This window comes from Apus apus, chromosome 3 (genome assembly GCF_020740795.1).
Source record: "Apus apus isolate bApuApu2 chromosome 3, bApuApu2.pri.cur, whole genome shotgun sequence".
NCBI classification, from domain to species: domain Eukaryota; kingdom Metazoa; phylum Chordata; class Aves; order Apodiformes; family Apodidae; genus Apus; species Apus apus.
Genome location: NC_067284.1, coordinates 68,942,398 through 68,970,326, shown reverse-complemented (window position 1 = coordinate 68,970,326; position 27,929 = coordinate 68,942,398). Strand labels below are relative to the sequence as shown.

Sequence of the window (27,929 nt, the reverse complement as noted above, 5' to 3'; positions counted from 1 at the left end):
CAAGGAGAATGGCAAACACAGCATTAGGTAACAATCTCTCTCATTTAATTTCAGCAAATTACATATGAAAAGCTGCTGTAAGCCACTAAAAAACTCAGAACTCTTTCTAGGTTGTTGGTTTTTTTCTTCCCTTGTATACACACACGGAGTAAAAAAATCCTCTAGCACAACATTCCTTTTATTTCTGCCTGGTGGATCACAACTTTATAAAGGTTTAAACTGTAAATCAAGGCTGCAAGGTTTTTATAATAAACAAAGAGGAGCAAGCACATACTGCAAGTGTGCACTGATTAAATCCTGTGTTACATAAACAGCCCTACTATGCCATTTCTCATTATAAATATGACAACCAGATACCCCCTGGCACCTTTAGAAAAAGAATTCAGGATCAACCTAAAACTGTACATGAAAACCAAGAATTAATTATACCACCATAAATGCATTTGGTAATACAATGTCACAGCTTGATTTATTCTGAATTGTTTCTGGCTTACTCTTAAGAAATTATGTTTGAGACAATAGAGTTGTAGTACGTTCTTCAGGATACAGACATAGAGTCAGCAGACCGCTTGTGCCATTTAAGAATGGCTGCATTTTTGCTTTTTTTTTAATATATTATAATATTTTAATTTACTAGACTTTGCTTTCTAAAGCAGAACTTCCTATAAAAAGAAATATTGTCAGTACAGCTCTTAGTATATATAATATACTTTCCTTCTTCTCTTTCCTGAAGTTTGGCTTTTAAAATTGTAATTGGTCTACTAAATCTTTCTGTATTGATCTAGCTTTCATAGCCAAAGCCCAGATTGTTTCCAAGGAAGTCCATGGGAGAATGTTGCCAAAAAGCCAGATGCAACAACCGAGACTTTTACAGATAATCTCAGCATTCCCACTGGGATTCAGAGAGTATTGCACAAAAATAATAAAATAAAAAAGTAAAGTTTTCATTACTAAGAACTTGATTTGGCTTCCTTCCTAGCTCATTAATCTTTTCCTCTCCTTTCACCATTTGTACCAAATGCTACCACCAGGAACTGACCCAATCACAATGAAACTGACTTAGTTTCTTCCGTGATTTCCATGTAATAAGATCATTTTTAGATTATCTTCTAAGGCAAATATTAGCTACTACACTTGCATTTGTATAAGCAAATTCATTTCAGCCTTTTAATTCAGCAATACATTACTAATTTCTATCTAGAAAATAAACAGTGCATATTAGCTACATTACAAGCTCAGACAAATACCTAGCCAGAGAAAATTCTTGTTCCTCGAGTAAATGACTTTCCCATCCCAAAAACTCTGGGAGTAGTTGCCTGAAAGTTAGGTGTGGCAACACTGACTGTCATCACATCTAAATCACTTTGTGGAGTCAGTTTTATATGTGTAAGTGTGCACACAGTTTTGAAAATCAGATCCTAGCTAAAAGACTCCTGGGAGGAAGTACAGGCTAGTAGGACAAAGAAACAGATGTCACTCTAAGAGTTACAAGGAAGGCAACTCAAAATACTGTTGCACATGTAAAATTGTTACTAGAAATATATACTTATGCATATATATGTTGTGCTGCCGTTCTATATTGCCACCTGGGAGGCACTGATCTCCAGCAAAACTACCCAAAATTTCTGAATTTGTTCTTTAACAAAAAAAGTTTGTATGTAGGCCAATTTTCAGTTAGTATTTGTCTATCTTCTATCCTGAAGTCACATTTAAAAAAAACATGTTCTACACTCCCAAGAGAGGTTTCTAATAAAAAGAGAAGCGTTTTCCACTTCTTCCCCCCTCAAATTTAGTGTGTTTAACTGCTCTGGAAAGAAAAACAACAAAACAAAAGAACTGATCAAATAACATTTTATGTAAGGAAATATCTAATGGTGCATCAGGATTTCTATTAAATCCACATCTAAGTAAGAGATACTAGGCAACAAAACATGTAATACAAATACGCCATAAACCAACTCAGTTTACTGTTTCAAAAGCTAAAAGGTACAATGTATGTTTTTCTTAGCTACACAAATAAATATTTGCAGTGTAGACTCCTGTTCTGTTACAGAGAATTTATTCTTTTCACTGTTGTTCTTTGGAAGCTTATCATCCAGTCCTTGCAATGAGAAACTCAAGAGCCCTGCAACTATAGCTTTGGGCTGGCATTTGTTTTGTTAACATTGGGCTACCAGCAAAGGAGGGAGAAAAATATGCCAAAGACCAACTACGTTGTTTACTTATACCACCAGGCAGTGCCAGCACATTTAGCTGATAGCACACTGTAGATTTGAGAGTGAGAGATCTCAGAATTGCAGCTTGTGCTGGAGATCACAGAGAATAAAAATGAAAAGGAATGGATTAAGTTTAAGATGGCACCTGTACCTACAGCACATTGGTAAACGTGCTCCACTTGGTGCACCATTGCCTTTAACTACAGTGTGACCCAAAAAAAGCATCTGCTACTCAGACAGACAAGGCAGTCTGAACTCGGTATGGGCTACTATACAAAGCGTTTGATAGAAATACTGGGTTTTCTGTTGAGGAGAAGGAAGACTTATCCTGGAGCTAAACTAACTAGGATGTAGCTAACTAGGCATATTTGCCTATCTCATCATACCTTTGTCTGCATATACCACCACATATAAGTGTAGATATACCACCATAATTTGACGATAATCTGAATTATAACATTGTCATAATTGTCATGCAATTCTCCTTAAAATACACACAGACAGCTCTTCAAGGTCTTATCCTATAGACATGCAGATGAGCAGTTCCAGTATTTTAACATGATATCCATCCCCTCAAATGCACAAGTGTGTATAAAGATCAGGCATCTAAGCCAGAAAAAACTTTCTGTGAAAACTTTATCGTCAAGACTTCACTCTTCCCTTTCAACCTCTCTTCATAAAAGCAGGAAGAGTAAATAAACAAGAGCAGATTACTTGTATTTCCTCTACAAGTCTCCCATTCTAATAGTCCTAAGCTTAACTACCTAGTACAAGCTTTTGCCAGAAGGGCATCGTAACTACGGGGTCAGGGCTGGGGGGAAGGGAGAGGAAGAATCAATCCTGTAATGAAACTTCAACACTACAAAGGATATTTGGGGTCAGACCTGAACTGATAGGGGAACGGGGACCTTCTCACGTCGAGGCATGACTGCCAGCAGAGAGACCGTAAAAAGGCCGCGAACTAGACAGGAAAACTAAACTTCACAGCTGTCTGGAAAAAGCGAGGAAGCAGTAGAAGAAGAAGAGACAGAGAGGGAAGCGGCCCTGCTCTCACCGCCGCCACTTCGTGCCCGCCGAGCCCCAGAGGCAGCGGCCAATCGCGGCCGCCCTGGGCTGGGGGAGACCAGGTCCAGGCGGCTCGCTGGGGAACCACCTGCGCCAGCCAGAACAACAGGAAAAGCTGGCTGCTGCCTGCGATCGATCTCGGCTCCTGCAGCCGCCAGGCCGGCCGGGGCAGCAGGCGGAGGCCGGGAAGGGACGCGGCTGCCAGCCAGGGCTGTCCTCAGAGGCAGCCCGGGCAGCGACATCCCCTCACGGACAGCCCGCTCGTCCCTCGCCCCGGGGCACCGCCTCGCCCCGGCCTCAGGAGCAGCCCCCGGCCCTCACGGCCTCACCGCCGGCCAGGCAGGCCAGCGCCGGCCTCGCCAGCCCCCTCCCCTTCCCCGCCGCAAGCACTCCGCGCCCTTCCGCCTCGGGCCCGCGGCCTCACCACGGCGATCTCCTCGGCGGAGCACTCCAGCAGGCTCTTGTCAATGGCCTGCACCTCCGCCTCCAACTCCGCCGCCATCTTCTCCCCTCCCCCCGCGCCGCCGCCGCCAAGTCAGGGACGGCCGGAACCGGGCCCGGCCGGCCGCTCTGCCCGGGAACCCGCTTCCGCCCCGGGCCCCGCCCGCGCCGCGCGCCGCGCTCTGCCGCGGGGCCTTCTGGGAGCTGTAGTCCTGCCCCCGCCGGTGGCCGCGGGGCCGCCGCCATTGCCCTGCCAGGGCCCGGCGCGGCACCCCCGGGCCCCGCCTTCCGCGCTCCTCCGACGCGAAGCAGCGCCCGGGTCTCGCTGGCCAAGCCGGGTGGCCCCCACTTGGCTGAAGCCCGCTTGTCCTCCAGGGCCCGGGCCGCCAGCAAGGGCTTCGCAGGAGGCCCCCCCTGCACCCAGCGCAGGTGGAAAGGAAAATAAAAAATAAATGTTGTGAATGTGGCAACTACAGCTTTAAGACAGATGTTACTACGTTGCTGAAGTTCTTCAATGCCGTGGCAGGGCGTTCGTTCTCCTTCCCCAGCCCCCGCGGGGGCCACAGCCGCCCGGGCCGCAGCGCGGTGGCTCGGCCTCGCTCACGCCGCTGGAGCTCCAGGTTGGCAGCTTTCAGAAGCGTCACCACCCACAACGTCATCCCCCCCATCACCCTCTTTCATCTGAGTTAATACAGGCTCTTCGGCTGGCGAGGTCTTCCCAACAACCTGCGGTGCTGGAGCTGCTGCACCCGCAGGCCTGCCCGTCTGCCCGAGCTGCACCCGCAGGCCTGCCCATGTCCCGGAGCTGCACCCGCAGGCCTGCCCGTCTGCCCGAGCTGCACCCGCAGACCTGCCCGCATCCCAGAGCTGCACCTGCAGGCCTGCCCGCGTCCCGGAGCTGCACCCGCAGGCCTGCCCGCGTCCCGGAGCTGCTGCACCCGCAGGCCTGCCCGTCTGCCCGAGCTGCACCCGCAGGCCTGCCCACGTCCCGGAGCTGCACCCGCAGGCCTGCCCGTCTGCCCGAGCTGCACCCGCAGACCTGCCCGCATCCCAGAGCTGCACCTGCAGGCCTGCCCGCGTCCCGGAGCTGCACCCGCAGGCCTGCCCGCGTCCCGGAGCTGCTGCACCCGCAGGCCTGCCCGTCTGCCCGAGCTGCACCCGCAGGCCTGCCCACGTCCCGGAGCTGCACCCGCAGGCCTGCCCGCATCCCAGAGCTGCACCCGCAGGCCTGCCCGCGTCCCAGAGCTGCACCCGCAGGCCTGCCCGCGTCCCGGAGCTGCTGCACCCGCAGGCCTGCCCGTCTGCCCGAGCTGCACCCGCAGGCCTGCCCACGTCCCGGAGCTGCACCCGCAGGCCTGCCCGCGTCCCAGAGCTGCACCCGCAGGCCTGCCCACGTCCCGGAGCTGCACCCGCAGGCCTGCCCGCGTCCCAGAGCTGCACCCGCAGGCCTGCCCGCATCCCAGAGCTGCTGCACCCGCAGGCCTGCCCGCGTCCCGGAGCTGCTGCACCCGCAGGCCTGCCCGCATCCCGGAGCTGCACCCGCAGGCCTGCCCGTCTGCCCGAGCTGCACCCGCAGGCCTGCCCGCGTCCTGGAGCTGCTGCACCTGCAGACCTGCCCGCATCCCAGAGCTGCACCCGCAGGCCTGCCCGCATCCCGGAGCTGCACCCCCGCAGTCACAGCCAGGCTGCAGAACGGAGCAGGCCCGTCTAAGCTGTGCCACAACAGCAGCACTCGAGCAGGGATGCTGAAGGCTTCACACCACACCTTCCTCGCTTGCTGCGGGGCTCTGTGTGGACAGGCCAAGTACTCCGTCCATCTTGCACCCTCTGTCAGCCTTCCCTGACCCACCCTGTAGGAACCTACAGCAGCAGATCCTGCTGAGGAAATCTCTGCTCTGGACAGCTTATGCTCCCAAATTTTCGCCATGCATGTGAGGGGAATAAACAAGCAGGGAAGACAAACTGAGCTGTAGTTGCCTGACGTACTAGCTGAAGGTGGCCATCAGTGTTAACTTTGCCAAACAGGACTAACAACAAAACCGTGCATTAAAGGAGAGTTCCAGTTCACAGTTCATATTCCTTAACAACCTCTTAAATTTCCTGTAGGGGGTACGCAGAGTTGGTTTTCCCCTTTTTTGTCTAGTTCCTGTCTTCTTCCTTCTCCTCATTCTACCTTCAACTAATAATTTAAATACTGAGTTACCCAAGGGAGAGGTATTATCCTGTACATGTCCAAGCAGTAATAAACACATCTATGGCCATACATTAATAAAAGAAAGAAAGCAGGCTGCGTACTAGTGCCTGGCGGCTCTCAAGAGAGATTTAACGTTCCCTGCATCAGGGGGCAGCAGTGCGTGCTTGCCTATCAGTCACACTGCATAAGCACTTGCTTCTGGAACCTCAAGGGTCTATAAATCATCGCATTTACTTACATGCTATGTTTGGGAGTTCTAGGGAATTTTGAGATGAAAGGAACACGCAGTCCTGGAAAAGCTGATGGCAAGAACTGAAAAAGATAGGTTTAGCCAGTGCTATGAGGGAATCATAATACGATGGCCTGTAGGATTTTAATTTCCCCTTCTAGTATTCTAAGGATAAGGTTAGTTTCTCTTTTACTGTACCTTTCTATATGCAGGGTGCATATTTTTACTGTATTTATTTTTATACCGTTTGCTGCTTTTTGAATAATTCTTCTTAGAACACATAAAATAATTATAAATTCATTAAAAGATCAGTAAAGCCCATGCTGTTTCTCATTCATGTGCTGATGATGCCTAAGGAATACAGAACAGGGTGCTTCTTTGGAAGAAGGCATAGGGCAAAAGGAAGCTGTATGATTTAATTGTCTCTCCTTCTGGACTGCATGTAGAAAATGTTAGAAAAATTCTAGGGCTTAGTAATGTGAAAAGCATCTTATTTTACCTAGAAAGGTGGGCAACCCAGACAGAAATTAGATTGAAGAACCATTATTTAAATGTGAGCATAACAACTTCCTGGGTATCATTCTTTATAACTTTGGGTGTAATTTTCCATAACTTTTAGCCTGTGCCATTAACTTAATAAGCAATGATATTATTCAAATTCAGGAACAATAATTAAAGCTGAGGAGACTGCCTTTATCTTCTGCCAAAAAGCCTAACTCTTCCCAGGTCTATTATCAGATAGAAATTAGGAAAAAATAAAAATAAAGTAAAAAAAAATTATAGATATGTTTCTGGGTGTCACCTTGCTGTCAACACACAAGACAGCCCACAGAATGCTACATACTATGGTTTCAAAAGATACAGATACCACTTATATATCTCTTTTACTTCCTGACTTGTCTGTTTAACCACTGCTTGCCCCTGCCATTACAAAAAAAACCAAACAAACAAAAAACCCAAACAAAAAACCAAACAAACACAAAAAAAACCAACAACAACAATAGCAACAAAAAAGAGACAAAAAGCCAAAAAGGTACTTTGACTGCCAGTCAATTAACTTGATTAGGTTCCAGTATATTTAATAAATGCTGCATCTGTTAAAAGACAACATAAATAGGCATAATCGAGCAAATATTAATTATGACAGTGGAGACTGATGCTTCCTTTCTTAAAACTGTTTTGGAAGCTACTAATGCAATAGGATCTTCCACACTAGTGGAACATGTTCAACAGAAGTCACCAGCAGCAGCCAAGCTGAAGCCTAGTTATTTTGAAAGAGAAAGGGCTTCCAGTAGAACATGCTCCAAAGAGGTACTCTCTCTGCTTACAGAAATTATTGTCCTCTTGGCTGAGGAGTACTTGAATGGGCCCCTCTTCAGGGCCTGTTGCATTTGTGACTAGGAATGGATGCAATCGTAAGGTAAAGGGATGTTGGATGGAATTTTTAAGTGGCTGGTTTGCTGGCATGTTCACTGGATCTTAAATGCAGTCAGTTTAGTGTCACTGTATGAATTTGGATATAAATAGAGAAATATTGCATATCTAGATTGTGGGGATAGAAGCTTTCTTTATAGACTCAGAAAAAGAAAATGCTATTTAATTTTCCCCACATCAATGGAGTTTTCTGGCAATCTTGAAAGGCAAGTCTTGTGAGAAGGATTCAGAAATGTTTCTATTCTCTGTGAAAGGTGCAGTTAAAAGCATGTATTTCCTTGTCTGTGGTCTAAAACAATATTCCAGTTGTAGCTTAATTTCAAAGCTTAACTATTAAAGCAAATGATCAGAATTTTTCTGCATTAAGTTGATACGACGCACCTATTTCTAAGATCCTCACCTTGTAAAGACATTCGTATCTCTTTAATCTTCCCTAAGTCAGCAACCCTTTCCACCAAATAAAGCACGTGTCTGACTGTAGGATTCAGTTTTATATTTTCAGTAGCAGTAATTTTGATAAAACAGTTTGTTTAGCAGATCCTAAATGACCAAAGTAGTGATTTTTACATTGCAAATATGATTTTTAAAGCCATTATCATTTACATGGTTTCCCTCCCTTCCTCTTCAGTGCCGGATGAGGTAGATTTGCAGTCACCATCTCCTACATGGCGTTCAGATAAATTCAGATGGTAATTCTTTTATTTCTGCACTGCCAATTCCAATGACAAATTATGCTGACCAAAATAGAATTTTGCCTGTGATAATGTTAATTAAAAGATGAATTGTGAATGAGGTGAACAATGACACCCAGTACTTGGTGGATTGATAAGACTTACTTCGCTAAGAAAGACATTATTCAGAACAAAAGAGCACACAGCAATCTGAAAACACAGGTTATTTTAGGAATTTGGTTCAGAATGAGAGTATTAAAAATACTATCTGACAAACTGTTGGCAATTCTTTGTCCCTTAGAGGCGCTAATGCTAAAATATCAGCCCTTTTACCCATAAATCAGAATAAGCTTATTTCTTTTCCCTGCTTTGTCTTTGCATGATCTTAGATTATAGGTGTATAATATTCTAAACACGATGTCAGGAAAAAACGTGGTTTTTAGAAGATACTAAAAGCAGAGCATATTGCATAACAACAGCGAACCCAGGAGACACAATGGAAAGCATAAAGACACTGTGGCCATCTTCCCGTCTGCTGGATGTGCTCTGCAAGCCTAGCAAAGGCAGTTACATAACTGATTTTTATTGCATTAGGCAACAGCAATATTGCTAAGCAAACCGATGTGCAGAATTAGAAAGCTCCTTCCACAGTGGAAATGAAAGAAAAAAGATGAAGGAAGGGTTCTCACTTAACACTCAGTGAAGAGGGCAGGGTGTGCATCTTCATTAGCACATCATGTCAGGGTGACAACACGATTTATTCTCATCACGCAGTGTCTTAGAAAGAATACAGTGCAAACTCAGTCCATGATAATTTCACGGCTTTCTGCAGTGTAACATCAACAGTCTAGAGCTCAAGCTGGTGAGTTGAAATGCCAATCTCTAAAAGAGATTTAATGGGAGCTTAGATAATAGTCAGTAATGAGTTGTACCGGGGAGGAAAATTAACATGGGAGCAAAGGAAAAAAATACACACGCAAAAATGCGCCCGATCTCATTTGTTTTCACTGTCAATTCAGAACACTGCTAGCAAATACTTAAGACATAGCAGGTAGTACAAAGAGGTCCATGAGCTGGTACCAAGAAATACTACATTTGTGGCCCATGGGTGGTCAGCTTTGACACCTCGGAAGGTGCAAGCACCACTTGAAATTTCTTCGGTAGCTAACGCCCTTCGCCCCTGCTTACATGCTGATGCTGATGGACAGACAAGCTTATGTTGTAGCCTCCCCCTTAGCAGGCCTTTCTGTTGTGTGGTTGATTATTTTTCAAGCTTGAACAAACTTAATTATCCTTGAGACTTCTGCCACTCGTGTTTGTATGGCAAAGTGATAGGAAGGAGGGTCTACAGAGACGTAGCCAGCCATATAAAGTGTAATTGTCTGTGTAATGTTGCTGTAGGACCATTTTTTTTAAACCCCTGTACTAGGAAAGAGAAGTCATGGTATTTAGTATCAACTGCAGCGCAAGGAAGTACATTGTCAAAGTTCAGAGACCTCAAACTGTTATAATGGTTGTAGGATACGGTGCAGTAGACAGGTTAAGCAGTGCTGCAACAACAGAAAAGGACCTTCTGAGGCGTGACCGGAGTGGCAGCCCTGCGGGAGTCCCGCCCTCCAGCACAAAGAAGAACCTTGCTTTTCCAGGTTCGCAGCACTAGGTGGCAACAGGCTGCGCAGGCCAGGCAGTGCAGAAGTCCTCTGCTGCTGCTTCCTTCCACTCCAAGCCCTCGCCAGCTCCCACTCCCTCCAGTGTGCAACCGGAAGGGTGTGGGCGGTGGGACTGGAGGAGCCATCCGACTTTATTCTTTTTTTTCCCTCTCAAATCAGGCTTTAACTGCTTAGTGACTGGTACTTAGGATAATTCAAGACATTTTCGGAATGAGTCGGGTGTTAGAAGGCAAGAAATGTGCTGTGAAATGCTTGGGGGCGACAGATAAGGCCTTGGGTGGTAGGAGAGTCAGGAGAGGGAGCGAAGCAAGAGTGTCCAAGGAGTTGTTCTCAGAAGTGGGTGGCAGGACGAGCACAGCTGCAGCCGTGTTTTGGCAGAAGAAACTGGAGCAACCTCCTCTAGCAAGGCCTCTCTACCAGCAGCACTGCAGAGCTTCTGGGTGTCACAAACAGCTGGACACCACAATGACGATGCTCAGTGACATTGCTTCTTCTCAGCTGATAGAGTCAAGCACTGATAGGGAACTGCTGGAAGAACTGGCTCCATCTGAGACCATGTTTCTCTGCAGTTACGCAGGGGATGCAGAGACGAAATGGGAACATTCAGCCCGCAAGCAAAGGCAGGGTGGATGAAAGATTTATCTGGCAATATGAAAATGCTTTGAAATAGTGAAACAACTTTTCTTCTTTTCCCCTTCATTCGCACAATGGAGCAATTTTAAATTAGAACAGGTTGTAACAGATTTAATTTAGATCACCATGGCGCCTAGTGTAATGCTATGGCATTTTCTCGTTTATCTTTTCTCCTGATTTTAAAGGGCTAAACAGTTTTTTAATTGTGAATTTGTTATAGAACGTATGGCTGCTAGACAATCCTAACCAATTAGAGATTTTCTTTTACTGTACCATGATTAATTTTGTTAGATACAACTACTGATATACAACTGAAGGTAGAAATAAAAAGCATTTAAGCACTGTACAGCCATGATTTACTCTTCGGAGATGCATTTAAGGCTGTCTCCGGCAGAACAGCTTCATCCATTTTCCAAACATTCATTTGTTTATTTCAAGATTAGTCTCAGTTATAAACAGACATTAAATCACCTCCAGGCCCTAATACATTGTAATGAAGTATTGTAAACCATGTAGTATGTTGGTTTAAACAATGTAATCAGAAAGCAACAAAACCATTTTCTCCTGGTTCTTGCTGGCTCCCTGACTTCTTCTGTCTGTTCAAAGAAAAGTTCTTTTTAGTCTGTAAATGTCAAGGTCAAACAGAGGTCAAGTTTGTGCTTGTGAGCCGTGGTTCCTTTCAGGTTATTGGCTTTGTTTTATTACTGAAAGGAACCATCCATTTTGGCATATAGAGCAAAGAAGTCATGTAATCCTATTAAATACAAAACCAACATGTACAAATAATGGTGAGGGTTTGACAATCACACAAAAGCCCCCTTTTCCTGCCCACGGTTATGCTTGTGCTGAGTAATTAATGGTCCTTCTATGAGCCTGTCTACACTGGGAATACTGCCTAACTAGTTTTCAAAACACTCACTTGAAAACTGGTCACAAGCACAGCCAAGAGCCCCTTTTAGGCAATTTGGAGTCTTTCTGCTGCCATGCTCAGGAATGGGAGTGGAACAGAAGCAGCTACCTGTTACCTTCCATCTCAGAGCAGAAAATGGCAGAGGCAGGCATAATCCTAGGCAGAGGATCCTTGGAAGCAGAGAGACTTGAATTAGCAAGGGAGAAGGAGGGAAGCATCTGTAAAGAGTTAAGGATAAAAGGAGGTACTTTAAGATATTAGAAAACAAATTTGCTTTGTTTGCAGTAGAGAGAAGAAGTGGAAAGCAAGGGTTATAGCACACAAGTTATTTGTAACTGGATCATTATGTACTGGGCACAAAATCTAAGACATAAAAAATGAAGTACAAATTTCTCACTAATTTCCTTATGAAGAATGTTCATGCATAGTGCAAGGTCATGAAAGAAAAAATTAGGAAGGGGAGACAAGGTGTAATCAGAAGTTAAAATGGAGCAAAGAAAGTTCTTGATCATTTAAAAAAAAAAAAAACAAAAAACCAAAAAAAACCCAAACCACAACTGTCCTCACAGTGGTATCTACTTAGAGGTAACCAGGGGAAAATGCTGAGGATTTTTGTGTTCAGTCAGTTATGATTAGACGTAAACTATGGGCTTGCGACACTGTCAGTTCTACTTGTCAATTCCTTGAGGACATCCAACTAGAGTACGTGAAAACTACTGAAGCTGTGCAAAACCCAGTTTTCATAAACAACATTCATAACATTATTTTCACATCCCTCAGACAAGCATATAGGTTATCACAACCTTCAAATCTCTATCTACTGGCAAGACAAGACATTACCATCCTAGAGCACATGCAAGTGTATGAACCAACTGGATCTATTACTAATAAAAAGAGATGAGCTGGTTGAGAGTGCAGATAGCAATTGCAGATAAGATGAAGAACTGTGTGAAATGTAGGCAGGAGCTGCAGAAATGAACACCAAACCAGACGTACAATTGAATATAATAAACATTACAGAAGTGGAAATGGGAAGCGGAGAAATCAACATTGCCCAGATTGTGAAACAAGCCTTACAAAAAGCCAAGCAGTAAAAGTTTCCAGCCTATCATATTGCAAGGTCAGATAGGCAACAAAGATGCTTGGAGCTTAAGTGTGGAACAGGTCCAAGATCTTCAGATAGCCTTGTAATAGGAAGGGAAAAACACTGGCACACTGCTAGGGAAGGACCTCCATGCAGGACTGCTCCTTAAACACAGACTCAAGAGGTTTTTGGCAGGCACTTCAGCAAGAATGGCCTCAAATGGTGCAGTCTTAAAACAAGCCTGGAAGAAGCTGCACTCAACCCTGGGTTTTCTCCCTGCATTGAGCATGTTTTAAGAAGGCCACAGGTTTGGTATGAATAATCAGGTCTGAATTTACTGTTTTGTCTTCCTTTGTTACCAGCGCATCACTCAAGTATTGGAAAGAAAGTGAAATACACCCACAACTTCTCATCTGGGGATTTCCTCAACTGATACACAATCAATGTATAATTAGCTCTTTTGCCTCTCTCTGGGGTTCAGAGGAATTATCAGTGTCTCAATCTTCAGCTACCACTATCTGCTAGATCATTCAGATGGCATGACACTTAAACAAAAAGCTGTGGAGCTTTTCCCCAGGGGGAGGGAGATATTTGCACTCTAAGAGGACATATAAGCTGTAAAATATATACCCAGAGAGACACAAATGCATGCCTTGTCTGAATAAAGTGAAATGGATTCTGCAGACCAACACATCAACAAAAACAAATGTCAATTTAAGAAACTTCTTTTCCCTCCCTAGATGTGACTCCCAGTATTTCTTCAAGTTTTCAAGCAAGTTGGCAATGCTGTGGGTACCACAGACTGAGATGAGCCTTCTGGTCCCTAAGTCATCACTGGTGGGTTCCCAAGGACCTCTCAGATATAGGAAGATAAGCTGGCACTTCACATGACTAGAGGAAAATTTTAGAGACTTTTATAGGAAAATTCCACACTTTGGTGAGGTAGAATAGAGTCTTTTTAATTTCCTCTCAGAAAACCACCTTATTTCCAGTTTGCACCAACCACTAGCTCTCTTATCAACAGAGCAGAACCAAGTCTGAGACCTTAAGTCTCACAGACCTAAGCCTGCATCTGGAGCACTACAAGGGGATTGTTTTGGGGACCCTCTGTTTCATTTCCCAACTTCCCTATTTGTTTGGAGACTCACAGGCCACTCAAATGGGATGGAGGTAATTTCTTCATCTCTAGAAGAAAAATTCATCAGAAAGCATATGGTAAGACTTCCCATATTTACATATCCCTGAGGCTACTTGTCATCTGCTGCCCTTCAGCTGCTGCAGGCAAAATTGCCTCAGCTAAAGAGCAAATTGGTTTTCCTCTACTACTAATTTTGTTAACCTGCTGTATAGAGGTGCCTTGCAGTTCCCTGTCTCACCACAGCTATACAGTAACCCCATCGCATTTTCTGCTTTCTGTTTTCCAGTGCGGCTCTCACGTCCTCAAGTGTTGTTTTGGGGCCACCAAACAAAAACACTGATGCAGAAATGTAAACACGCTTGTCTTCTACTGCAAGTGCATTTCCATCACTATAAAAATGTGAAATGATACAGCTTATTTCACTTAGATGATGTAAAGTGCCTTACATCACTATAAAAAGAATATACTGTATATATACTGGATATACAAGTCCAGTATTGTTAGTCACAGTATTTTTAAAATCATAACAGCTGTATCCTTACAGTTTAAATGTGTATCTGCCCACTGTCATACATGTAAGAAACAAATAAGCAAGACACAGTGAGACCTAGAAGTGACCAGTACGTATGATGTTAAAAGAGCCGTATAAAAATTCAGGTTACATTACTGAATGGGAAAGTTGAGCCCAGAAGATGTGGATGGTTATTTTCTTTAAAGCTTGTTCAACAAACCCTACACAGAGTGTATTCAACTCTGCAGAAAATCAGCAAAATAATTTGTGTCTGTGCTGAGGAACATGAAATGGAAAACCGAGAAACTGCTAAAAGAAGAGTGATATGACGACTGGGATAGCTCTGATCCTGAGCTCTTTTCACTCAATATGCAGTGAGCTATTGCCAATGTCACGTCCACTTCTGATGGAAAAAATCCTGAAAAAAATTACACTGCTGCCATTGCACTGAAATTCACTACATACACTGGAAAACTTGAATCTTGATCTCAGTTTTCAGTGTAGACTTGGATGTGTTGCACATTGTGGTATGGCACCACACTGACTTAATCATGTCTGTATTTAAATATTATCCTTCTGTTACAGAAAAATATTTTATTAACTGCAACTTAAAATTAAGATGCCAGGCTTTCTTCTACTCTCATCACACATTTTTTCAATAACTCTTTACCTTTTATCTTTAGCAAGTTTCAGCTTAATTTTTCCTTCCCAAATTATTATTTCTGTAATTCAGTAAACACCTTAGAAATTAGTACAGCTCCATGTAACAAGCTATTCTAAAGCCCCTTTTTGTATATGTCAATTTTACCACATAACAGATTTTTAAAGCCCAGACAAAACAATTCACAAAGATTGGTCAGGGCACTCAGCAGAAGTTGTAGGAGACACTACCTTAAATCTGTCACTATTTAATTTTATTTCAAGTTGACGGTGTCTGAGTAAAGGCAGTTTCCATTGAATGCTGTAATTTAATTGAACCTTTGTCTGTAAAGAGCTGTGATTTTTTTTTCTGGTAGTACAACAGCAGGACATTTAGAATGAGGTGTGTTTCTTGATGCAGCAGTTTTCAATGGTTACCACAGGGAGTGCATAAAAAGCCAGGAGGATAAAACTCTCTGTGTGTCAGTCAAAGCTCCAAACATTTTTTGTTGGGCACAAGTCTTACTTGAAAAATACTGGCCTGTCTTTAAGACATAAAGTGCAAAAACTTAGGATACTTGCTGTCATACTTCACCTCAGCCGCTACTTTCCTGATTGATGTTGGACCATCTCTGTTCCCTTGTTTACCCCTCTGTAAAATGGGGACAATATGACTGGCCCCAGATTGTAAGACTCTCTCAGGTCTACTTGTACAAAAAAAGCTGTAACAGAGTGAGTGGTTTTAAAGTTTAGAATAGCTCAAACCACACCATCAACATAAAATCTGGAAATTATTCAAAAAATAAAAAGATGAGATTTTAATCTATGTTAGTTTGATAAAGATACATTAGTTTCATAAGTTTATTAATTCATTATTTACAAATGTATATAATTTATATATTATGTATACATTACACACATTTGTAAATTTATAAATACATATGTCAGTGTAATTTAAAAAATAAAGCATTTCCTCCTCTCCAGCATGTGAAAAAGCCACACAAACTGGAGAGTTGCTCACTAGGACATAGTCCTGCAGGATGGTTCGTGTCACTGTGTCTCTTGCACGCACATGTACGTCCCCACAGATTATTCCTGAGAGCACGCTAATATAAGCAACTCTTCCAAGAGGAATGTGACTGACACAAAACAAACAAAGCAACAACATCCCCTTTAAAATTCCCAATGTCTCTAGCTCTGTTTTCCCCTCTCGGGTTGGTACACAGTTGCAAAACTGTAACAGTGTCATTGAAAAACAATCTCTGAGTCATCACTAACTTGCCTATCTGTAACTTCTTTACCAAAAAATTCCTAGGCGCTGTAGAGGCTTTAATTATTTCAGAGCATCCCTGCAAAGCAGTGTCACATCTTCTGTGCGCCAAACTGCAGGGGGATGCAGGAAGGTCAAGGTTGGGTCTTGGGGCTCCATCAGCACCTCTGGGCCGGAGCTCCAGGGCCTTGGCAGCTTTCATGGGCTGTGCTGGAGGGGCAGCCCAGCAGTTGGCTCATAGGCAGTTCTAACCTTTGTTAAGTTGTTCTTGAAGTTCAAGACGAGAGAAAATTAGTACTTACAGACTTCCAGAGCTGATCACGGTGCAAACAGCCGTGTGGGTTTGCTTTTTTGGTCTACTACCTGGACCAACCTTCTTAAAGAGCATCTTGCCTGCTAGATGAGATAGCAGCCGTGGCTTCATGACTATTGAAGGCAACTTAAACTGGTGTGGCTGCAAATCCCACTTTTGGGCACACAAAAGTGTGTCTGCCTCCTTTTCTGCTACATGTCTGGCTGACTCTGTGAAGCAATTTGGGGGAAAAATTACACAGGGCTTCTGCCAGTGCTGGGAAATGATCTGGCTCAGCAGGGAAGCGGTGAGTGTGAGTGTTGGGTGCAAACAGGAGACAAAACCACGAGGCTTGAGGGAGTAACTTGCAGAGGGGACAGAAGGACCTCAGCCGTTGCAATCTAATTTGGGTTTAGCCTTTATGGGAAGAGACCAAGAGGCAGGGCTTTCAACAGCAGTCTGAGTGACAGCAAGCATGATTTCATACTCTTCTCTCCTCAGCAAATTTTCTGCACCATTCCTTATGCTGTGCAATCTGCAAACTGATCTGGCTGAAAGTGAAGAATAAATAAATAAATAATAAAAAAAGGGCTTACTTCCAGTATTAGTTTTCAAATGGCAGTGGCATGGTCAGAGATCAGGTTAGGCTGCTAGTGAAATCTGTGACTTCACCTTGTGTCTGGGTTCAGAGCAGCTGCTTCACTGGGCAAGAGGCAACTTGGACCAGCAAGGCTAAGATGCTGCTTGCCTGACACAAGCCTGCTCCTCACCCAGGTGGCAGAAGTAGCCCAAGGGAAGCACACAGTATTTTGCAGTAACTGGAGTCCTGATGCATTTTTATTAAAAATTATTCAGATCCATTTCAACCTTGGCCTTTTTTCCTAACTTGTAACAGATGTGGAAGGAAGTGACACCAAACAGCACAAGCTGTTTTGTCCTGAAGTTCTCAATGTCCTGAGCTTCTTGGAGGAGGTAAGAGGGAGAAGCACCACCCTTGAATGTATATGAAGGCAAAAAGAACATCAAGGTGAGAGGGGGGTTGCAAACACTACCTTCAAACACAGCACGGATACAGAGTTTCCTCAGCACGGGGATAACTGGAAGGATATATTTGCTGATGTCTGAGCAAGCCCATTGCCGACTGTCATTTTCTTCCCTTGTGTTCAGGTGCTTGGGATGCCATGGCTACTTCCCTTATGGTGCACAGGGAACGTGATCAAAGAAAACACACATTCAGCTTTTTAAAATGTTCTTACCCTACTAGTATCACTCACGTAAGGCCCCAGTGTTTCTTGTTTATCTAACAGCAAAGAGACAAATGTAAATGGCTAAATCCAAGGGATTCCAGTGATACCAAGCTTATTTAGCAGGGAAAGAACCAGCAATGTCATGCTGGAAAGCTCACAAATTGAAATGAAAAATCGAGTTCAAACAATTCACCATGAGCTGATTAGTAATTACACCAGAACAACTGGTAGCAGGGTACATATTTACCTTTTCTTGAAATCTCCATATTGACTTTTTTTTTTCCCCCCCCAGAAAATAAACTTTAACTAAGCAGGTTATAATCTCAATTACAAATACTACAGTCCACATTATGTAGGATGTCAGATTCCGAGAGTAAACTTGCTTCTATTCCTAAATCCTGTATCAGTATGCTATATGGCTCAAAAGCTCCACATTGAAAGAAAACTAAGCCTGTTATTAGTTTCGTCAAACCAACTTGATAATTAAGGTCTGATTTTTATTTTTTTAAATTTAATTTTTTTTTTTTTAAGGTAACACTCAAAATTCAAAATCCAGTTTGGAAACAGGCATCCAAAACTGAGAAGCTGGATGAACATCTGTATTTTGGCTGCTGAGACTCTGGCCATTAAGAGTTGCATAAATCCAACTCATTAAGGAGTCTTAAGGGGTTTATTGAATGAGGGTATGTTGTCTTCTACCACAGCAATATTACGTTTTCTTCAGTATTGTCTTTCTTGAAAAGCCCACAAATTCAAGGCAAAGCCTCCTATTAAAAACTAAGGCGTTTGGGAAGATAATGACACAGCAATCCTGCGTCAGAAAGGAATGAACCAGGAGGATGTGATCAGAGACCTCTGCACTTCTTAACTTCTGTAATTCTTTCATTTCTAAATGAGCCCTGCTTAGAAAAATTAATATTCTTTAACAAAAATCTGACACAGCAATGGCAGTTTCCGTAAGACATATACTGCTTTTCTGTTGTTGGTAGGTAGTAGGAGACTTCAGGAGGCAGCTGAGCCACCTGGCCAGCTTGCTGCTGCTGCAAGTGGCAGCTCCCCAGCCCTCCTGCCCTGAGTCCCCACAGCATCCCTGGTGCTGCCCCTGCCACCCCTCTGACCTTCCAAGAAGCTCACCAAAATGGTAGGAAATTAACCCAGACCGAGAGGGCATAGCCTTCTGGCTTGGTGAGCTGAAACAGCTCAGCGGGCCAAGCCAAGGAGCAGGGAAGAGAGAGCAAGGTTTTCTCTTTTGACAGCAGCAAGTGGGCAGCTCGGCCAGCCAGGACCTCACCCCAGTTTCAGGGCTCCCACAGTTACCACTGCCAACATGGGGCTTAACAGCAGCACAACAAGCCCATGGAATTAGTCTGAGGATGAATACTGTAAATAGTAATATGATTTGTTATTCAAAACCGGGAAGCCTGATACTCAAAGATTGAAGATTGGAAGGATCTGGAAAACTGAGAACATAAATTAAGGTGGTGTGCATTTGATGGAGACCAGTTCATAAACAGCAGGATAAGTACAAAGAATGCAGTTTGGCTATTGCCGGCCAATGACACCACCCCCCACCTCCCCCACCCCCCACCCCCCCCAGTTTCTAGAAATGTTGTCCAAAGCTAATATATTAGCTTGCTTCATTGGGAACAGTTCTGTTCAGCTGGACTTGTTCTAGCAGGGTAACATGGGTTGCATTTACAGAAAACTACTCAATAATGATTTGTTGTTCAAATTTAAATTAGAAGTTTGCTTCTAATTTGAGAGCTATAGCACAAAACTACATGTTTCAGGTAAATCAAGTAACACCTAGCCGATTCAATACAGATTTGTTTGTATTGATTAGCTGAACAAGTTGAGATGCTGAGATAAACTTAGAAAGGCTGTGTTAAATTCCATTGCTTATTTTCAAAGGTCATTTTGAAAATCATAAGTAATACAGGCTATTCTGGGTTTCAGACTAGACACAAAAAACAAACAGAGGCAAGGCACATGTTGAGTTGTGGTTTTAATTCTATTTTCAACATAGTTTATCTGACTTAGGACTCCAGCAAGCAAACAAGCCAACCATTGAATCTAGAACTCAGCATACATTTTGCATAGCTCAGCACAGAGAAGTTACAATGTCTGAATGGTATTTTTCACGTAAGTAAAAATAAAATTAGAAAATTACTAGCTAGCTGGGGAAAAAAAATAAAAAGAAGAACCTTTCTCTTGATATTTTAAAAGCTGAGACTTTTTTGTATTGTACAAAGGAGCCCAATGGGTGATATGCTTTTTCACTCTTGCTCTAATCTACACTGCAAATCGAAACAATCTCATAAAAGGTTCAATTATTAAGAACAGTGGCCCAATAGAAGTGTCATGCAACGAGGAAACCAGGATGACCATAAAAAGAAAATGAGGCTGCTGGTAACCATTATAACGTAAGACTGAATCACAAACGCTAACACCAAAGCCCTCTTTCTGCTCCTGTTACAGCCCTTGAGAGTTTTGTCTGTTGGGTTTTGTTGGGCTTTTTTCTTCCTTTCTGAAGGCAGAAGTAGGCCCTATAACCACCCCCGTTTCAGTTTCTCTCTTCCCAGCTACCATTTCTTACAGTAACTTGTCTGTCACTGTCCGTCAGCTTGAACAGAGCACTGCACAAGCTGTATGCATCACAGATCCATCCCCAAGATGCAAAATCCTTGCCTGCAAGAGAACATTTTGGTGCAATCTAATGCAAATTCCGAGCGAAAGGGAGGCAGGACCAACGTGGTATTTCACCAAAACCTTTCGTTAGCATTATAAAAAAAAGAAACAAACAAACAAAAAGATAAAAATGAAGACGACCACTGGCCGAAACCAGTGACCACAGGAGCAAGTTCCTCCCAGGCTCGCTACGTTTAAGAGAATTAACTTCCAAATTAACCCCAAACGCAAGAACCTTCCAGGAGGCGGAGGCAGCCCCGGCAGCCCTTCCCCGCACAGGGCAGACCCCCCCGGTGAGAGACCGACTTTGCCCCGCGGCGGGGGGAGGCCCGGCCGCAGACCCCCCCCGGCCCCCATCGCCCCCGTCTCCTTCGGCTCCGCACGACACCCCCGCCCCCAGCCCCACGGCGGCCGGCTGGCAGCCCCTCCCCCAGGCCCTGGGACCCCCCCTCAGCCCCGGGGCTGCCGCGGGGTCGGCCCGCGGCGCCGCTGTCACCCCCCGGCGCCGCCGCCCGGGCGGCAGCGGCAGCGGGAGCCGGCCCCGGCCCCACCGCCCTGCGGCATGCGGCGGCGCCAGGAGCCCGCGGCAGCCCCTAGCCCGCCTCCCGCCGACCCGCGGCCCCGGCCGCGCCGCGCCGCGCCGGCGGGAGCCGCTGACAGGTCGCCGCCGGTGGCTCCGGCACCTGCGCTGCGCTCGCCGCCCTGAGAGGAGGGGCTGGCGGCGAGACCGCGGCGCAGCGGAGCGGGAGGCGGCGGCGGCGGCGGCGCACGGCCGGGCGCGGGCCCCCGGGGGCGGCGGGCGCCCCTCGCCCCCCTCGCCCCGCCGCGGGGCCGGGCGGCCGCGGCGCCGCCGACACCGACACCTTACTTCCTGCTTCGCTACCCAGGGCCAGACCCATCGCGGCGGAGGGATCCCGCCGCCTCCCGCAGCCTCCTCCCCCTTCTTCTGCTTCACCCCCCCTACCCGTTCCCTCTCCCCTCACTCTTCTGCAAGAAAATAATTTGACAGCGATTTGCTGACACCCGGGTTTTTTTTTTTTTCTATCTATCTATATATTTTTTTTTAATTTTTTTTAATTTTTTTTTTTGCATCGCGGACTCGGCAGAGCTGCGGGAGGCGGAGGCCGTGCCGGAGGTAAGCGCCCGGTGCCTCCCCCGGCGCGGGGAGGGGGGTGCGGCGGGCCCCCGCCCAGCCCCGCTCCATGTGCCGCCGGCGGGGTGGGTGCCGGGCTGCGGGGCCGGCGCGGGCTCGGGGAGAGGCGGGGAGGGAAGTATGTTTCCTGGCGGAGCGATATTTGTTTACAGGATGAGCTCCGCGCTGTAAGTGAAGTAGGACTGAGCCCGGGCAGCTCTGTCATAAATTCATATCGCAATCGCTCCCTCCTCGCCGACACCGTCATAAGCCCCGCGCCCGGCCCCGCCGCTGCCCGCGCCCGGCCCCCCGCGCCGCCTGCACTTGTTGCAGACTCCACGCCAGGTAGGCGAATCCTTCCCAAGTTTCAGGTTTGGCACGAGCTGGGAGCTGAGCTGGAAGGAGGGCAGGGAGGGGAGAGAGGAAAAGGGGGATGGGGGGGGGGGGGGGAAAGTTTGCAGCGTGCAGTTCACTTTCGGTGTGCAGCGCCGAGTAGGCGAGGCCCTGCCTCCTCCTCCTCCTCCTCACCCATCGCCTCTCCCCGCCGGCCGGGCACGGCGGGAGCGGGCTGGGGGCGGGCGCGGCCGCCGGGCGCTGCCCCGTACCTGCCGGTGCCGGGAGGGGTGGGTGGGTGGGTAGGTAGGTGTGCGGCGGGCCGGTCTCCGGGCGCCTCGCCGCGGCGTTGCTGCCAGATCCCGGGCGCCGCGCCGGGGCGGAGAGGCGGGGAAGGGCTGCTCGGCGGGGCTGGCCACGGAAGTTGTCCGAGCGGCGGCCCCGCCGTCCCGTTGCGGCCCCTGGCACCGGTAGGCGACGCACGGCGGCTCCCCCCTGCCCCCCGCGGGGCGCGGCTGCCGGCGGCGCGCTCGGCACCGTCCCGGGATCGGTGGGTGTTACCGCCGGGGCGGTGCGGGGCCCGGGAGGTCGAGCCCTCCCCTGCGGAGGGCCGGGGGGCACTGCTGGTGCCAACTTATTTGGGAGAAAGGTGAATTTCTCCTTCTTTTCCGCGGGGAAGGAGTGTACGGCGGGTTAGGGCACTCCCGGGGCGCAGAAGTGCCTCGTTTTCCTGGCCCCTCAAAATTGGAGGGGGATAGGCAGACTCTTCACCAGGTGTTTAAATACCAGAGAGGTGATTTGCAAGTGAAATTAATTGGCAGTTAACCAGTTAATAAAAGGATAGTGCCTACTCGTCCGTCTTCTGACTTTCCAGAGTGGTTTTCATTCCCAGGGTTGGACTGTTCGAGGTGTAAACTTTGCGGGATTAATTCCATTGCCCAGTAAAATCTGACCCGTACTTGCTGTCTCAGTGCACCAACGCTGGCTGTGATTTGGGTAGTTACTGGTGAGGTTCAGAGATTTTTACAGAGTGATACGATAACAGCAAAATAAATACGATGACCCATAAGTAAACTATTTATGGAAAACGTTGCAAAGTGCTTAACTGCATGATTAATGGTTGAAGCAGGTAATCACGGGGGGTGGTGAAGTTTTATGTCTTTGGCAGTTGTAATTTTACTGCAAGTGTTTAACGGGAAGAGGGAAGAGTTCACCTGGCAAGCTTGGGCCTGGGTTGCTGGGCTGCTTGGCCGTGCCTCCATACTGCCAGTACCCCTCCTGCCTGGAGCCCCCAGGACAGCCCCCTCGGGATGTGCCCCCTGCCCCAGCTCAGGACACAGTGTCACGATTAAGCCACACATCCCTACATGAGGATGGTGTATGTGAACTCTTCCTCCGTGTGGCATATGCAGCCGTTTGCTGTGCTTGCATATCTACTTGGTGGTCTTCTTTGGATGTTAAAATTGGATCAGAATGGAGCCATTTCTTTAATCGGATGCATCTATCTGTAAATAGCCCACTTCACGTTGATACCCACTGAAGTGATGGGGCCTGATGTGCCTTGGTGGGTACGTTGCCTTTTTTTTCTAAGGCTTGTTGTGGGGAACGGTCCATCTTCTCTTCCCCCCACATAAGACTAAACAAATTAACAAGAAAAGTGCTGCTTCATCACTGCTTCATGCGTGCATACGTGGCATGGGATCTAAGCTGGGTGGCTTTGCTTAAAACAAATAAGTGTGTTTGTTTAGAGTTTAGATAAGTGATTTTTCATATGAAGAAAATGCATGCATTTTTCTTCTGTAACCAACAGTCTGATATACTTTGGAAAAATTAAAGGCTTAAGTACACACTGCTCAAAAATTTTGTCACAAATAAACACTTACGTGGTCTGTCCCGCTACCGTTGATAACCAAGTTGTGTGTCTGAAGTTGGGAGATTAGTCAAACCAGTGTATCTTGAAAAGCCTAAAAATCTCAAATACAGTTAATGCACTTAATTGTGGAAGCTGGCCTGAGTGAAGAATGGAGAATTGGCCTCTCAGTGAAGTGATAAGACCAAAGCTTAATCACTCTGCTATCAACCTGTGTCCTACCATTGGCACCTCTCCTCGGGGAAGAGGGATGGGGCCCGAGGGTAGCTAGGTAGGCATCCTGCCTCCAGTGTTTGCATCACTCCTGTATGGACCAGCATTAGCTTAAATAAACCACAGCATGACTAACCTCTCAACCTAACATTGACTCATGTATTTGGATAGACTGAAAAAAAACTCTCTGTCTTATCCATTTCATTTTCTCAGCCTTTGTATTACTGCTGATCATGTCTCCAAGAATATTCTTGTAGGCATTTAAGACCATAAAGCGAGTCCTTGTTTCAGGTTTGTTTCACTTTTGGGAAGCAGTCAAGAAGCCTAGGTAGACAAAAGGAATTCCTAGATTTTAAACTCAAAACTCCATTACTTCTGGCCGTTTTAATATTTCAGTGATACAGTGAGGTTTGTCATACATTGAGCTTGCAACTTGGCTTCTGGCAGGGAGTATGAGAAAAGTGTAAGAAGGGTGGTCTGGTGCTGTACTGTATGTTTCCTAAAGCAGCAAGGGTTTTTTCGTCTTACATAATTTTTTTGTTTGTCATAATCAAGTGGAAAATATGTTGCATAAAAACTTACTCAGCAAAGTGTTTGGGAGGGCTTCTTTCTCCCTTTCCCAATTCTGTAATGGAACAGTAGTAAATGAAAGAAGGACCCTAGGATCTGTAATGTCATCATAAGATTCTGGTGTGGACGGTTGTGTCTCCTTATGATGTGTCATAATAACTTGCAAGATAAGGCAGTTTCATTTCAGTTTCCTTAGGAATACTTTTAAAAAAAAACAACAAGCAGTGTTTGATAGATGCAAAATAATTGCTGATAAGGAAACAGTTTGTTTCCTCCTCCTGTGTGTTTTGAGGGCTGCATAGCTTCCAATCGAAAATTATTATCAGACTTTGTTTTTTTCTGTCCCTAAAATTAAAAGATCCTTTTGCTTCTCCTCCACCTGTATGATGGAGGTAGAAAGTGCATGTGTAAATTCTCCCTGTCGTGGCAACACTTGGTAATTTATGTCAGGTGAGCTGCACAAGTGGTTGCGCTGGCTTCCGTGTAGCTGCTCAGAAGAGCAGAGTTACTGTGTGTGCGTTTATTTGTAGGATGAGGGTTGAGGGGGCTGCACTTAAAAGTAAAAAATGAAGGCAGCAAATTCCATACATTTTGCTGCATACGAAGTTATAAAACCTCTTCTTAACTTGTCCAGCTCTGAGAAACCTATTACTGTAATCAATTGCAGGGCTGTGGGAGGAAATCAGGCCTTCTAAGATAAAGACAAAAATAGCGCTTTCAAATGTATTTTAAGAAAGGCGACTCTTCCTTCAAAGAGTAGGTCTGAGTGTGGTTCAAAGAGAGGTAGGAGGAATTTTATCAGTTTTGGTTTATTCTTTAACTCTTTGCTCAGAACAGAACAGATTTAAGAGATCCATCAAATTTGCTTTTGACCTGTGTGTTTTTATGCACCAAGTTATCTTGTAGAGCTTGGGGGATTATTTTCCTTTTGGTCTGGAGATGCAGAGGAAGGGGCTTTTGCACTATTTGTCTCCTTGCTGCTGCCACTGCACGTGTGTCTCTAGGTAGCGTGTGGTCCAGCCCGGCTGGGAGGATGAAGGAGTTAAGGTGGGTGGGCGACGAGTTGTATCGCCACTGCTTCTTGTTGAATATTGGTTTCTGTGGGCAAAAGGAAGAGTATTTTTGATAGTGGTTTATACTCTTTCTTTCTGGCTTGGCCGTGTTGCCCTGTGGTGGTGGGGGTGCAGGCTCACCTGGCCCTGCTTGAAACAGCAGCAGAAAGAAAAAGGACATTGATTTGCGTGGGGGAAAAAATGGAAAATATGCTCAGGTTACAACCTGCTGCCACAGAAACCAGAAGGCAAATACATCATTTATGTTACTTTCTTCTTGAGAGGATAATGGTTTGGGAAACCCAGGGCATGCTTTTAATGTATACTCTATTACCCTATAATAGGGGTTTTTTTTCATGTTTAAACTCTCCATATTAGAGTGGGGATGTTGCAGGGGTTTGGAGGAATTGCGTATTGTCGGGTATATTTTGAGGTTCTGAGTGAAATGAGTCTTGTGGTTTCAGCTTACTCTGTAACAAAGAGTAACATGTCTCACACAAACAGCCCACCTAAGTTTTAATAGTTGACTGATGATTTGCTCTCGAAAGACCCAAAATACTAATACGATGCAGGCTCAGAAGGTAGTTGATTTTTTTATATATATTTTTTTTTTACATTTTCTTTTTGGTTTGTCTTTCTCCAATTTACAGTTCAAAGTTTGCTAGAATTTCACATGAATCACTGATCTTCAGCTTCCCACTGGCCAGTAAGTGGGGCAGGTGTAGGTCACTTTCTAGGCATATGGCCACAAGTGCTGAGTTTCCCTGCTCCACTAATTTGAACTTTCTAAAGCAGCCATCATGGGCCTTATCACAAGTTTTTTCATGTCTTTTTAGTTCAGCAAGAAAATGGTTGCTGTCTTTCCCTCCCTCCCCTCATCAGCTGCTCACGGTAAGATTTTTGATAGAGCCCGCATTGTGATACGTCCTTGAAGTGCAGTGCTGCAAGGTTTTGTTTTGCTTGGTCTTTTTTTTTCCTCTTCATGTTTAGACTTCATCACATCTACAGCAAAGCGAGATTGTTATAGATGGTCATTTTGATGTTTGGTTGTTTTTTTTTAATCATTTGTCAAAAAATCTCATGTTCGGTAAGGAGGAAAAGCACAGTCTTGGGTACTGGAACCTCCAGGTAACCCTAGACTACAAAAATATGGATTGGGGAAGGGTTACCCCAGCAAAGCAGGTGTAAGTTAAGTTATCAGCACCTCTTTTTTAAAAGGTCCCTGGCAGTGTGAGGTTTTTGTTCACACTGTCTGCCTAGAACAAAGCTTACCAGGACTCTTAAAGAACAGAATCGATTTGAGGTGCATAATTTATATCTGGTACTTTCTATTGAAGTTAAAATCAAATCCTGAATAACTTTGGCATGGGACTGTGAAAAAAAGTACTCAACCCTGTGAAGGAAATTGCTATGAAGTTTAAATATTGATAATGGCTGAAGTTCTCTGTCTTAAAAAAAAAGTAGTTTGACTCTTAGTCATAAAAGATGCTGTACAGACCCATTTTTGTTTTTTGTTCTCCACTCCCCCCTTACACTATTTTAATTGATGGGGAAGTTTCATTTCCTTTATTTCTATATTTTTAGTGTATGTGTGTTTGGGGGGAGTGTATGGGGGAGGATAGGAGGGAAGTCTGTATTCTGTTTTTTAATTTTAAAAGAAAAAAAGAAAAGCAAATGCTGAAAAATTAGGAATTTAGAAATTACTTTTAAATACGTTCTCCCCTTTAAAAATTCTGCTGGTAAAATAGTACATATTAGGGCACTGAAGGGTTTTGCAACACTTTTGTGTGGCTAAGAGTCTCGTCTGAGTTCCACTTTTACTAGCAGAAAAGTGTTTTTCCCAGTATTGACATGTTTCACATGCCAAATAAGAACTAGAAATGCGTTTTCCTGGAAGGATCTCTATTTACACTTGGAGGGTTATGCCAATTACAGCTATATTATTAAGGCCTTTTTATTTTTTTATTTTTTAATTTTTTTTCAATTTTAGACTTGACCTTAATAGTAACTTCTTAAATTTTTTAAAGAGAATGCACACTACAATCTTGGTATGTAGTTTTGGACTGGTCGGTAGGGTAAGCCCTGCTTTTCTATGGCACAAGTGCATATGGGCAGTTTTGCAAGAGTGTGATCTTAAGTGAGTCCTAGTGACCTCTGCTCTGCATTCAGAATTTAATACAATTCACTAGTGAGCAGGAAATATGCTTGTTAACATGTCGTAATATTTTTTCCTCAAAGAGATCCCTTGTACTTTCATTCTGAATACAGTTTTTAAATCCTGCAGATTAGGAAATACTGCATGATACATTTGTGGAGGTTTGGAGCCATAAGAAGCTATTAATACTAATTTTGCTCAGAGACTAAAGATTTACTCCTTTGGACGGTGTAATGGTGCATGAAGAAGGGGCAGGTAAATGGGGCTTCTTT

General features: G+C 45.1%; 2 protein-coding genes across 12 annotated transcripts in view; one reads left to right on the top strand and one right to left on the bottom strand.

The window, feature by feature from the left end:
• The window catches only part of UBR2 (ubiquitin protein ligase E3 component n-recognin 2), a 56,811-nt gene extending 52,990 nt beyond the window's left edge, over positions 1–3,821 (bottom strand). For all 5 annotated transcript variants that reach the window (XM_051615909.1, XM_051615911.1, XM_051615908.1 and 2 more), the window contains exon 1: positions 3,706–3,821. In XM_051615909.1, coding sequence (XP_051471869.1) covers positions 3,706–3,783 — 78 coding nt within the window. In that variant the 5' untranslated portion in view covers positions 3,784–3,821. The remainder of the gene's footprint in view (positions 1–3,705) is intronic.
• A 17,552-nt stretch (positions 3,822–21,373) lies between these two features.
• Positions 21,374–27,929, top strand: part of TRERF1 (transcriptional regulating factor 1) — a 99,289-nt gene continuing 92,733 nt past the window's right edge. For 5 of the 7 annotated variants that reach the window (XM_051615915.1, XM_051615921.1, XM_051615919.1 and 2 more), the window contains exons 1-2: positions 21,376–21,467; positions 21,638–21,809. The gene's annotated coding sequence lies outside the window, so the exon portion shown is untranslated. Of the gene's footprint in view, positions 21,468–21,637; positions 21,810–27,929 lie in introns of all 7 variants that reach the window. The other 2 variants (XM_051615917.1, XM_051615914.1) reach the window with 1 other exon arrangement.